General features: G+C 49.4%; 1 protein-coding gene across 12 annotated transcripts in view; it reads right to left on the bottom strand.

The window, feature by feature from the left end:
* Positions 1–10,953: 10,953 nt before the first annotated feature.
* EIF4E2 (eukaryotic translation initiation factor 4E family member 2) overlaps positions 10,954–13,915 on the bottom strand; it is a 49,160-nt gene continuing 46,198 nt past the window's right edge. For 10 of the 12 annotated variants that reach the window (XM_087872032.1, XM_087872034.1, XM_060684960.2 and 7 more), the window contains one exon: positions 11,009–11,417. In XM_087872032.1, the coding sequence (XP_087728158.1) occupies positions 11,378–11,417 (40 nt within the window). In that variant the 3' untranslated portion in view covers positions 11,009–11,377. Of the gene's footprint in view, positions 11,418–13,915 lie in introns of all 12 variants that reach the window. The other 2 variants (XM_060684952.2, XM_060684959.2) reach the window with 2 other exon arrangements.

Below are 13,915 nucleotides of genomic sequence, written 5' to 3' on the forward strand. Positions count from 1 at the left end.
AGTGATCACATGACCTCCAGGAGGCTGCCACCGTCGTAAACACACCAAGCGCTCAAATTTTGATCACATGACCATTGGGAAGCTGTGACGGTTGTAAGTACGAGGACCGGTCACTTTCGTTAGGACTGTTGTCACTTCAAAAGGTCATTAAATGAACATTGTAAATCGAGGATTACCTGCAATGGGCTTGTTTAAAAGCCTCCGATGATTTAAACTGATTTTCCCAAATTTAATTCTCTTCCCCTCCCCTTTCCAGTTCCTTCCCAACCTGGAAAGATGTGCGTTTGGAAGGGAGAAACAGAAATGGGCACTGGATTATTCCCAAAAGAACTGATGGTCTCCAGTGACACTTGGGAACAGTCCATTTCACAGGTGTGGTGCAACAGCTCCCTCTGCTGACTGCTTTGGGAATCTTGCTAAGGCACAAATGCATGTCTTTATCAATCCAAGCTTTTTGGAGTCAAGTCAGTCTTGCCGACTCTTGGCAACAGCCTGGGAAAGACTCTGCAGTTCTCTTGGCAAGGTGTTCAGAAGTAGCTAGCTTGCCATTGCCATCTTCCCCAGGGCTTCGAGAGAGAGGCTGGCCCAAAGTCACCCAGATGATTTGTAGCTGGCTCGTTCCTGGTTTCTACCTTGATGCTTTCAATCTCTGTTTCCCAACCTTGGGAATTTTAAGATGTGTGGACATCAACTCCCACGAATTAGTCTAAAGTCTGGTCGAGCCCAGATTGGCCCCTCCACCTTCAGCTAGGACTAACCCTTGGCCATGCAAAGGGTTCTCTGCAAAGCTTCTAGCTGAACTATACCAGTCCTTGAGTCACCCAGAATTTGAGGAAAGGTGGATGGATAATATGTACTAGACTGCCCCTCCTCCTTCTAGGACTGATGATGTTACCTAGTTGGGTAATGAAATATTTGCAAGAAAACAACCAAGCTCAGAGAGCACCAAGGACTCCACAGTCGTCCTCTTCCTCTTCCTCCTCCTCCTGCTGCTCCCTGCAAACCCCACTCCCTTGCAGCACTGATGATGTTACCTAGTTGGGTTATGTCTGCAAGAAAACAACCAAGCTCAGAGAGCACCAAGGACCCACAATCCTCCTCCACTTGGCAAACTCCACTCCCATCTAGCCAGTGGTGGAATTTACATTTTATTTTACTACCGGTTCTATGGGCGTGGCTTGGTGGGTGTGGCAAGAAAAGGATACTGCAAAATCTCCATTCCCACCCTACTCTGAGGCCAGCCAGAGGTGGTATTTGCCGGTTCTCCGAACTACTCAAAATTTCCGCTACTGATTCTCCAGAACCTGTCAGAACCTGCTGAATAGCGCCCCTCCATCTAGCCCTGATGATGTTACCTAGTTGGGTCATGCAACCAGTGGTGGGATTCGGCCGGTTCGCACCTATTTGGGAGAACCGGTTGTTAACTTTACTTTTTACTTTACTTTTTACTTTTATTTGATTTGTATACCCCCCTACTCGCGAAGGACTCAGGGCGGTGAACAGCCAACAATAAAATACAGACATACAAAATTTAAAAAGCAGAAATAAAATCAAATTAAGTAGTTTGGTCCAGACAGATTAAAACCCCAATCAATTTGAAACAAATTTAAACTTTGAGTATAAAGATATTAAAAATATTAAAATATTAAATTTTAAAATATTACTTTCTAAGCAGTTCGGAGAACCGGTTGTTGGAAGAAATCTTATTTTGTTTTTTTCCCCACTTTGCAGGGCTAATCCTGTAAGGAAGGCATGAAGGAAACATTCTGGTGTTATTTCTAGCCTAATCTTTATCGCCCTGCTTACAGAAACTGCCTCTCTGGTTAACCCTTGTTACATTGTAACAGCTAAGGCGAAGCGCCCATCGACGTGAGTGACGTTGAGTTGGCCACGCCCACACGGTCACATGACCACCGAGCCACGCCTACCCAGCTGGTCATTAAGGCAGAGAACCGGTTGTTAAATTATTTGAATCCCACCACGGCATGCAATGTCTGCAAGAAAAACAACCCAGCTCAGACAGCACCAAGGACTCCAGCCTCCTTCGACGCCAGATTTGACGTTAGAAAGAAAATTATTTTTCATTCCTTTTCTTTTCTTTTTTTTATTAAGGGAAATTAAGATGCAGCCGGCCTGAAGTCTACCAGGGGCTCAGACAAGAAGCAAATGGAGACAAACCCTCCTTTTCCTTACCAGGCTCAGCAGGAATGGGATTGCTCATGTTGAGCTTGGGATGATGAGCTGGTACGCCGAGTTGGCGAGGGAGCAAATGAAGCAGCAGCAAACTTGTTCCGCGCACAGCTGGGCTCGGGAGCGAGACTAAAGCCTTAAGTGCCATCATTTGCAAAACAATTAATGCAACAGTGGCGGGAAAGGGAGCACAGCTGGCAGCATCAGGCCGCTTTTACATGGGTATTTCGTCGGCTTACAGCGCCGGAGCGCTATTATAAGCGGAACGCAAATCTCACCATAACCGATATTGGAGACAGCGGGGGTCGTGTGTTTAGCTGAATAATAAATGCCGAAATGCTGCAGTGGCGCAGAGCATGGGAAAAAAAAAAAACTACACATCCTGCATCGGGATGGGGCGAGGGGTGCAGTTAAGGGTGCAGGAGGCTGTTGCGGAATATTACAGAGTAGCAGAGTTGGCAGGGGCCTTGGAGGTCATCTAGTCCGACCCCCTGCTCAGGCAGGAGACCCTATCCCATTCCAGACAAATGGCAGTCCAGTCTCTTCTTAAAAGCCTCCAGTGTTGGAGCAACCCACAACTTCTGGTGGCAAGTTGTTCCACTGGTTAATTCTCCCTGTCATAAAATTCCTCCTTGGTTCTAGTTTGCTTCTCTCCTTGGTTAGTTTCCACCTGTTGCTTCTTGTCCTGCCCTCAGGTGCTTTGGAGAATAGCTTGACTCCCTCTTCTTTGGGGCAGCCCCTGAGATATTGGAAAACTGCTATCATGCCACCCCTGGTCCTTCTTTTCATTAAACAGTCTTTCTTTTCAGTAATAACATATCTTTACTTTAACGGCTGTTGTAAATTGAGCCCTCATCTTTGTAGAAGCCCCTCAGATATGGGAAGATTGCTATCATGTCCCCCCTGGTCCTTCTTTTCATTAAACTAGAACAGGGGTCTCCAAATTTGGCAACTTTAAGACTTGTGGACTTCAAATCCCAGAGTTCCTCAGCCAGCTTTGCTGGCTGAGGAATTCTGGGAGTTGAAGTCCACAAGTCTTACAGTTTTGCTGGCTGAGGAATTCTGGGAGTTGAAGTCCACAAGTCTTACAGTTTTGCTGGCTGAGGAATTCTGGGAGTTGAAGTCTCCAAGTCTTACAGTTTTGCTGGCTGAGGAATTCTGGGAGTTGAAGTCCACAAGTCTTACAGTTTTGCTGGCTGAGGAATTCTGGGAGTTGAAGTCCACAAGTCTTACAGTTTTGCTGGCTGAGGAATTCTGGGAGTTGAAGTCCACAAGTCTTAAAAGTTTTGCTGGCTGAGGAATTCTGGGAGTTGAAGTCCACAAGTCTTACAGTTTAGCTGGCTGAGGAATTCTGGGAGTTGAAGTCCACAAGTCTTCAAGCTTTGCTGGCTGAGGAATTCTGGGAGTTGAAGTCCACAAGTCTTACAGTTTTGCTGGCTGAGGAATTCTGGGAGTTGAAGTCCACAAGTCTTACAGTTTTGCTGGTTGAGGAATTCTGGGAGTTGAAGTCCACAAGTCTTACAGTTTTGCTGGCTGAGGAATTCTGGGAGTTGAAGTCCACAAGTCTTACAGTTTTGCTGGCTGAGGAATTCTGGGAGTTGAAGTCTCCAAGTCTTACAGTTTTGCTGGCTGAGGAATTCTGGGAGTTGAAGTCCACAAGTCTTACAGTTTTGCTGGCTGAGGAATTCTGGGAGTTGAAGTCCACAAGTCTTACAGTTTTGCTGGCTGAGGAATTCTGGGAGTTGAAGTCCACAAGTCTTAAAAGTTTTGCTGGCTGAGGAATTCTGGGAGTTGAAGTCCACAAGTCTTACAGTTTTGCTGGCTGAGGAATTCTGGGAGTTGAAGTCCACAAGTCTTACAGTTTTGCTGGCTGAGGAATTCTGGGAGTTGAAGTCTCCAAGTCTTACAGTTTTGCTGGCTGAGGAATTCTGGGAGTTGAAGTCCACAAGTCTTACAGTTTTGCTGGCTGAGGAATTCTGGGAGTTGAAGTCCACAAGTCTTACAGTTTTGCTGGCTGAGGAATTCTGGGAGTTGAAGTCCACAAGTCTTAAAAGTTTTGCTGGCTGAGGAATTCTGGGAGTTGAAGTCCACAAGTCTTACAGTTTAGCTGGCTGAGGAATTCTGGGAGTTGAAGTCCACAAGTCTTCAAGCTTTGCTGGCTGAGGAATTCTGGGAGTTGAAGTCCACAAGTCTTACAGTTTTGCTGGTTGAGGAATTCTGGGAGTTGAAGTCCACAAGTCTTCAAGCTTTGCTGGCTGAGGAATTCTGGGAGTTGAAGTCCCCAAGTCTTAAAGTTGCCAAGGTTGGAGACCCCTGAATTACACATCCCCAATTCCTGCAATTCTCCTTTGTATCCCAAAGGTCCTTTTTTTATTTAAGAGGCAACTGGACTTTCTGGTTTTTCTTTGAAGTCGTTTCGCTTCTCAGCCAAGAAGCTTCTTCAGTTCTGACTGGATGGTGAGTAATCTTTTTTGTATGTTTTATCCTCCAGTCCAGGGGCGAAATCTACTTACCTTCCCAACTGGTTTGGAAGTGCGCGCGTGCATCATGTGTGGTTTGCTCGCTTGCACGTATCCCTTGCGTGCGTGGACCCTCTGCGCATGCACAAATTCTTCTGCACATGCGGAGAGGGTAAAAAACAGGTTACTTCCTGGTTAAAACCAGGAAGTAACGATGACCGGGTGGGTGGAGCCTCGTGCCGCCATCGCTACCGGTTCTCCGAACCACCGGCTGCCATCGCTACCGGTTCTCTGAGCCATCAGCTGCCATCGCTACCGGTTCTCCGAGCCATCAGCTGCCATCGCTACCGGTTCTCCGAGCCATCGGCTGCCATCGCTACCGGTTCTCCGAACCACCGGCTGCCATCGCTACCAGTTCTCTGAGCCATCGGCTGCCATCGCTACCGGTTCTCCGAAACACCGGCTGCCATCGCTACCAGTTCTCTGAGCCATCGGCTGCCATTGCTACCGGTTCTCTGAGCCACCAGTTGCCATCGCTACCGGTTCTCCGAACCACCGGCTGCCATCGCTACCGGTTCTCCGAAACACCGGCTGCCATCGCTACCAGTTCTCTGAGCCTTCGGCTGCCATTGCTACCGGTTCTCTGAGCCACCGGCTGCCATCGCTACCGGTTCTCCAAAACACCGGCCACTATCGCTACCAGTTCGGCTGATCCGGTGTGAACCAGGAGCATTTCACCCCTGCTCCAGCCCGCTAATCATCTTTGTTGCTCTTTTCTGCACTCTTTCTAGAGTCTCAACATTAATTTTATATTGCAATAATTAAAAACTGGGTGTAATATTCCAAGTATGGCCTTACCAAGGCCACTATAAAGTGATATTAACACCTCATGGGATCATCTTCACGGGATCTATGCAGGTTTCAGATATCGTTACCACCGGTTCGCCCACGCGCACACGCTCGCTACATGTATGCACCTTCCACGCATGCACTTTGCTTGCGTGCGCGCCTTCCGTGCATGCGCCCGGCCTCGGAAACATGGCTAAATAGGATGGCATAGTGCCAGCAGAGGTGAGTTTCAGCAGGTTCTGACCAGTTCTGGAGAACCGGTAGCAGAAATGTTGAGTAGTTCAGAGAACCGGTAGTAAAACTTCTGACTGGCCCCGCCCCCATCTATTCTCTGCCTCCCGAGTCCCAGCTGATCGGGAGGGAATGGGGATTTTGCAGTAACCTTCCACTGGAGTGGGATGGGAATGGAGATTTTACAGTATCCTTCCTCTGCCACGCCCACCAAACCACGCCCACCAAGCCACGCCACGCCCACCAAGCCACGCCCACACAACCGGTAATAAAAAAATTTGAAACCCACCACTGAGTGCCAGGGTGGGTGGACTGGACCACCTGCGATCTTCGCTACTGGTTCGGGCGAACCAGTTCGAACCGACTGAATACCACCTCTCGATCTATCCCTCTGTTGATGAACCCCTAGAGCTGCGGTGGCTTTTTTTGGTGGTTGAGGTGCAGTTGGTGGTGGTGGGTCCACATTCTCCCTCCCAGATCTAGTTTAGGCTTAACAGGGGCTCAGAGGGGATCCTGGCACATATTGCTCACCTTACAAAGAAACAAATTTCTTCATTCCATACCCTACGGGTGCATCAAATTACAGGCAGTCCTGGGGGGGATCACGTGATCCCCTTTTGGGATCTCCTGACAAGCCAAGTCAATGGAAGAGTCAGATTCCCTTAACAACCGTGTTACTAATTTAACAAGAACGTTTGTAAAATGGGGGCAAAACTCACTTAACAACCGAGTGGCTTTGCAATGGAAATGTTGGGCTCCGTTGTGATCATAAGTCGAGGACTTCCTGTACTCACAAGCGATGCTTGCTTAGCGTTAGCCGTGTATGGGTTTCATTGGCCTGATGTTGAGTATATTCGGTTGCGTAGCATCCCAATCCATGGATGCTAAAGCAATCCAGGCAGAAGTGGGTTTCAGCAGGTTCTGACCAGTTCTGGCGAACCGGTAGCGGAAATTTTGAGCAGTTCGGAGAACCGGTAGTAAAAATTCTGACTGGCCCCACCCCCATCTATTCTCTGCCTCCCGAGTCCCAGCTGATCGGAAGGAAATGGGGATTTTACAGTATCCTTCCCCTGCCACGCCCACCAAGCCACGCCCACAGAACCGGTAGTAAAAAAATTTGAAACCCACCACTGAATCCAGGGGAGTCCAAAACTGAGCGATGTTTGCACACCGCAAATGAACAAGCTCAGGATGCCGTGTCAAAAGGCGGCTAGGATATTTGTATACAAATGATGAAAAACCTTGTTTTCATCTCCCTCGTTACTTTCTTCAGCTGCTCCTGGTTCGTGGGAAGCTTTCACCACAAAGAGTAGAACCGTCGTTGAAGCAGAGATAAAAGTCTCGGGGTGGGTAAGGCGATGGTCCTTTGATCCCAAGAGCTGGAGGGCTGGCGAACTCTGCGGCTCCCTTAATCAAAGCCGTTTCTGAGATTTTTCTGCAACTTTATTTCAGAGATGGGTGCGTGAGTCAAGTTTGCTTTTACTTTGGTTGTTTGTATTAAAGAGAGAGCAGGATGGAGGGAGAGAGATTCAGTGGTGGCCATCTTTCTTTCTTTCTTTCCTTCTTTTTCTTTCTCTCTTACCCCGTAATCATATAACCTTACAATACCATTCCTCCGTCTTCTAAATGGGCTTCTTTCTTTCCTTTTTTTCTTTTTCTTTTCCTTTTCTTTCTCTTTTTCTCTTTCTTTCTCTCTCTTCTTTCTTTTTCTTTCTTTCTTTCTCTCTCTCTTACACAGTAATCATATAACCTTATAATACCATTCCTCCGTCTTCTAAATGGGCTTTCTTTCCTTTTTTTTCTTTTCCTTTTCCTTTCTTTCTTTCTTTCTTTCTCTTTCTCTCTTACCCAGTAATCATATAACCTTACAATCATTCCTCCGTCTTCTAAAGTCTTCTAAATTTAGAAGACTTTCTAAAGAAAGTATTCTTTCTTTCCTTCCTTTTTTTCTTTTCTTTTTCTTTCTCTCTCTCTCTCTCTTACCCAGTACATAACCTTACAATACCATTCCTCCGTCTTCTAAATGGGCTTTTTTATTTCCTTTTTTCCTTCCTTCCTTCCTTCCCTTTCCTTCCCTCTTTCTCTCTTACCCAGTAATCATATAACAATACCAATCTTCCGTCTTCTAAATGGGCTTTTCTTTCTTCCTTTCTCTCTTTCTTTTTCTTTCTTTCCTCTTTTTCTTTCTTTCCTTTCCTTTTCCTTTCCTTCCTCCCTCCTTTTCTTTCTTCTCTTCTCTTGTGGCTAACATTGGCACCTGGCCCACTGCTGGATGCCTGGCCCCCGTCTCTTGCAAAGCCCTTCTTTCCCACGCTTTCCCAGCTCCTTGTCTGCCTCTCCCATCCTTGTCATGGTTAACAACCGATCAAGCTTCACTCTTCTTCCATCGGTCACTGTGAACCTGAGTTGCAGAAAAAAGGCATCGGAGATGCGTCGGGCATTTCTCAGGGAGCAGGGGAATAATGGCAAAGAAACCAACCCCCCCCCAATTACAATTGCGTAATGATTGTGTGATTCTGCAGGCAGACACGTACCACCAAATAGATAAGCAATAAAAAAAAAAGAGGAAAGAAAAATCAATGGCGTTTTGCTAGGCTCTTTGCTCTGAGCGTCTTTAGGATGCTCGGCACATTTAAATGACGAGAAGGAAATTCGGTCAAGACTTGCTGGCTTGAGCTCAGCCTACAGGCAGGGAGTTCTCCTAACTCTGACAATGGCTTCTTTTAATAAGGGACACCAGAGCCGTCTTTCTCAACCTTGGCAACTTTAAAACTAAGATAAAACTTTAAAAGGGGCCTGGTGGCTCAGCAGACTGATAGCATTGTGATTAACACCAGCTGTCTGCAATTACTGTAAGTTTGAATCTCGCCAGGCTCAAGGTTGACTCAGCCTTCCATCCTTTCCAAGGTAGGTAAATTGAGGACCCAGTTTGTGGGGCAATAAGCTGACTTTGTATAAATATATACAAAAGGATGAAGGCTATTGCTTAACGCATTGTAAGCCGCCCTGAGTCTCCAGAGAAGGGCGGCATATAAATCAAATTAAAAAAAAGATGATCAAAGGCCTGGAGACTAAACCGTATGAAGAATGGCTAAAGGTTTTGGGTCTGGCTAGTCTAAAGAAAAGAAGAATTAGGGGTGACATCAGTGGTGAAATCCAATTTTTTTTACTACCGGTTCTGTGGGCGTGGCTTGGTGGGCGTGGCAGGAGAAGGATACAGCAAAATCCCCATTCCCACCCCACTCTGGGGCCAACTAGAGATAGTATTTGCCGGTTCTCCAAACTGCTCAAACTTTCTGCTACCAGAACCTGTCAGAACCTGCTGGATTTCACTCCTGGATGACATGATAGCAGTATTTTTTTTTTTTAATTTGATTTATATGTTGCCTTTCTCCGGAGACTCAGGGCGGCTTACAGTGCGTTAAGCAATAGCCTTCATACTTTTTGTATATTTATACAAAGTCAGCTTATTGCCCCCACAAACTGGGTCCTCAATTTACCCACCTTAGAAAGGACGGAAGGCTGAGTCGACCTTGAGCCTGGTGAGAATTGAACTCGCAGTAATTGCAGGCAGCTGGATGTTAAATGCTGCCTTAGTAGGAGGCATTAGCCTCCTACGCCACTCAGGCTCCTCAATATTCCAGTATTTGAGGGGCTGCCACAAAGAAGAGGGGGTCAAATTGTTCTCCAGGGCAGGACAAGAAACAATGGATGGAAACTAATCAAGGAGAGAAGCTTCCTAAGTGAGGACAATTAACCAGTGGAACAGAAGTTGCCTTCAGAAGTGGTGGGTGCTCCATCACTGGAGATCTCAATTTCTTTCCCTCCCTCCCTCTCTCTGTCTATCTCTGTGTCTCTTGTCTCTCTCTCTCTCTCTCTCTCTTCCCCTCTCTCTGTGTCTCGTCTCTCTCTGTCTATCTCTGTGTCTCTTGTCTCTCTCTCTCTCTCTTCCCCTCTCTGTGTCTCGTCTCTTCCCCTCTCTCTGTCTCGTCTCTTTCCCTCTCTGTGTCTCGTCTCTTTCCCTCTCTCTGTGTCTCTTGTCTCTCTCTCTCTTCCCCTCTCTGCATCTCGTCTCTCTTTCCCTCTCTGTCTATCTCTGTGTCTCTTGTCTCTCTCTCTCTTCCCCTCTCTGCGTCTCGTCTCTTTCCCTCTCTCTCTATCTCTGTGTCTGTCTCTCTCTCTCTTCCCCTCTCTGCGTCTCGTCTCTTTCCCTCTCTCTCTGTCTCTGTCTCTCTCTTCCCCTCTCTCTGCATCTCGTCTCTCTCTTTCCCTCTCTCTGTCTATCTGTGTCTCGTCTCTCTCTCTCTCTTCCCCTCTCTGCGTCTCGTCTCTTTCCCTCTCTCTCTATCTCTGTGTCTGTCTCTCTCTCTCTTCCCCTCTCTGCGTCTCGTCTCTTTCCCTCTCTCTCTGTCTCTGTCTCTCTCTTCCCCTCTCTCTGCATCTCGTCTCTCTCTTTCCCTCTCTCTGTCTATCTGTGTCTCGTCTCTCTCTCTCTCTTCCCCTCTCTGCGTCTCGTCTCTTTCCCTCTCTCTCTGTCTATATCTGTGTCTCTTGTCTCTCTCTCTCTCTCTCTCCCCCTCTCTGCGTCTCGTCTCTCTTTCCCTCTCTATCTCTGCGTCTCGTCTCTTTCCCTCTCTCTGCCTCCGTGTGCCCTGTTTATCACCTCCCCCACCTCCAGAAGCATTCTGCAGGCCAAAAAAGTTGGCCTTACCCGCCAGTTCCAGCCTGCGGGGCTCACGAAGGCAAGTCCTGTGCTCAGCCGAAGAATGGATGGGGCAATGTGGGCGGGGCAGCCTTGTGATCCTGCGTGGGCCAGCTTCGGCGGGTCGTATGCGGCCCATGGGCTGTAGTTTGAGGACCCCTGCTGTGACCAAATAGCACTAACATTAGCACTTAAGATTTATATACTGCTTTACAGTGCTTTACAGCTCTTTCTAAGTGGTTTACAGAGTCAGCCTCTTGCCCCCAACAATTGGGGTCCTCAATTTACCGACCTCAGAAGGATGGAAGGCTGAGTCAACCTTGAGCCGGTCAGGATCGAACTCCTAGCTGTGAGCAGAATTTGCCTGCAATGCTGCACTCTAACCACTGTGCCACCAGGGCTCTTGACAATTAATTCCAAATTAATGCAGCCTGGCCCCTCATTTGCGTTCGCCGGTCTGATCTGCTGCAAATCCAAGAAGGGGCTTCCGTCGCGAGCTCGGACGGCTTTCTAAACCAGATTCCCACACCCCCCATTTCATAAACAAGACGCAAGGAGGAGGAGGACCACCACCAAGTAGGAGCCTAATGGTTTATTGGCAGAGGAAGGGGTGCCAATTCTCCGACAGCCTCTGCCGCAGCGGAGACCCTCATAATACTGGAAACCCTCCGGGCAGACGTGGGCCCTTAACAAGAGGAGCTGCCCGGAGAGAAGCCGGGTGGGAAGGGTCCTGAGGAACGCCGAGGACAGTTTCCCTGCTCGGCCTGGCAGGTCCCTAGTCTGCCGGAAGGTCAGTCTTTGACACGGGTGTAAAGGACGTCTTGAAGGGTCAAGGGTCCAGGCCGTCCCACAAGCTTTGACTGCAGGGCGTCGAGGGAGGCGCCTTCCCTCCGTCTCCAGGCCGGACCGAGGAGGAGCTGGTTGGTAGTGCATCCTCACTTCCTTGTCACAATGTAATCTTGGTGTTTCGGAAGCTGGAGTTATCCCTGCAACACAGAGGAGGAGGAAAACAGACTGTAAGGCTTCCCGCTAAGACATAGCAGCCGCAACCGAGTTTGTGAGCGCCAAGCAACTAATGAGCTATGCTTGGGAGTGCGGGGGGGGGGAAGAGGGGGGGTCTCTCCCTTGCAGAAGCAGCAAAATACTTCCTGGAACCCATTAGGCCCTGCCGGGGAGACCGCCTGTCAAGAGTGTGCTGCACACTGCCAAGCGGCTCTTTCTGCTCGGACCCTGAGGGTGCATGAATGCAGCTAACAGCCCATTAAGGGCAGGGAAATTGCCGGCCAGCCGGCTTGTTAAGAGTTGATGGCCTTTTGCATGATAAAGAGAGTCCCGGCGCAAACGAGATGATGGGAGTGTCGAACTGGCTTTGATGCGAGGCGGGAAGGAGGCGGCTAACTGTTCCCCTAATTTGGATGCCCTCCAAGCCTCGCAGAGCATCATCGCTCTTGTGGTTCTGCTGGATGGAAGAACGGGGTGTGTGGGTGATGGTGGTCTTAAGAGAGGGGTCCCCAACCTGTGGACGGTGGCCCCACTAGGAGGCCGGGATGGGTTTGATGATTGGCAAGGTGCGCGTGCCATGCACAGACATCCTCATTTGTGTGAGAAGCGGGCGAGCGTGTGCGCTCCGGTCAAGTGAGCGGTGTGCGTGCCGTTCGAGTAAATGGAGCTGCACACGTGTGTGCACTTGCCAGTTACTCGCACGGAACCGTCTTCCCGCTGCTCCAAAAAGCCAGAAATGTGGGGGAACTCTGGGGTGAGAGATCTGGGAGGCATCTGCCACGTCAAAACGGTCAGCCTGCAAACTCTCCTTTCCTGGGACTGAATTCCCCCCCCCCGTTTCCCCAATGAAGCTGACCACTCTGGTTTCATCTTTCTCTCTTTCGTGCACATCCGCCCATTCCTGGCCCATTCCTGCCTTGCGACTTCTATCCGGAGGGTCTCTCTTTGAAACAGCAGAGCAGACGTAACTCACGGCTCCCTACGGGAGGAAGGGACGATGCGTGTAGCAGGCTAAGTCCTCACATGGACACGGAGCCCTTTGCCAGCCAGCCTCAGCAGCCTGCAGGCGGCCGGAAGGGTGCCAATCGTTTTCCCCAAACCCAGAACGCACCCCCCCCACTCCAAAGGATCCATTTTCCTTGGCCTGGCTGCAGGTTGGCACAGTGCTTGGGGCATCCCATGTGGTTGGCCTGGGTGAGACTGCAAGACTTCAGGGTTTAGGACAGGGGTGTCAAACTCGATTTCACTGAGGGCCGCATCAGGGTTGTGTTTGACCTCGGGGGGGGGGACCAGCATGGGCGGGGCCAGCTCGACATCACTTCTGTTGGGGCCGCCTGTGGTGGGCTAAGCGCTCTGCCAGCGAGAACGGGCTCCCGAGCTCCATTTTTGACTGCGAAAGCCTCCCGCAACCCTTTGCCAGCGAAAACGGCGCTTGGGAGGGCCACCTGCGGCCGTCCCGAGCTCCGTTTTCGCTGGAAGAGGCCCCACAGGCTGATCCTTCACTGTTTTCAGGACTGCCCCACGGGCCAAATCTAAGCACCCCATGAGCCGGATCCGGCCCCCGGGCCTTGAGTTTGAGATCCCTGCTCTGTGACACCTTGCCATGGCCAACTCGCTGCAGGACAACTTGCCGCCAGACCAGAGTTATTACCAATATCGAAGAAATGATGGAATAGAATCATTAAAGTGCCGAAGTGGCGCAATGGTTAGGATGCAGTATTGCAGGCTGACTCTGCCGACTGCCAGCAGTTCGATCCTGACCGGCTCAAGGTTGACTCAGCTTTCCATTCTTCTGAGGTCAGTAAAATGAGGACCCACATTGTTGGGGGAGCAATATGCTGAATATGAAGACCAGCGGTTCCCAAACCTTGTGGCATGGCAGCCCAGTTGGGGGGGGGGCAGGAGAGGGGAACTGGGCTGCATGAGCATCGGGCTGGCGCATATGTGTGCATAACCTGATTTGCCGAGCCAGCACGCACATGAATGTGCAACTCAAGTTGTGCGAGTCGAGCTGCGTGTACACACGTAAATGCCGGCCTGCCACTCACGTGGCTCAGTTGCAAATAGGCAGTGGCTCGGTAGTGGGCCGTGGTCCAGAAGTTAGGGACCTTTGTTATAGACTGCTTAGAGAGGGCTGTAAAGCTCTATGAAGCGGCATATAAGTCTAAGTGCTATTAGCTAGCCTGGTGGTGCAGTGGACTAAACTACTGTTAAAGTAGTATTTAGCTGCCAGCTGCCTGCAATTACTGCGAGTTCAAATCTCACCAGACTCAAGGTTGACTCAGCCTTCCATCCTTCCGAGCTAGGTAAAATGAGGACCCGGATTGTGGGGGCAATAAGCTGACTTTGTATAAAAAAGAACACCGCTGGGGGGGGTGGGGTGGCAAAAAGCCCTACTAAGCAGGTATATACAAAAGTATGAAGGCTATTGCTTAAAAGCATTGTAAGCCGCCCTGAGTCTCCGGAGAAGGGCGGCATATAA

Source organism: Pantherophis guttatus, chromosome 6 (assembly GCF_059756535.1).
Source record: "Pantherophis guttatus breed Tessera chromosome 6, ASM5975653v1, whole genome shotgun sequence".
NCBI classification, from domain to species: Eukaryota; Metazoa; Chordata; class Lepidosauria; order Squamata; family Colubridae; genus Pantherophis; species Pantherophis guttatus.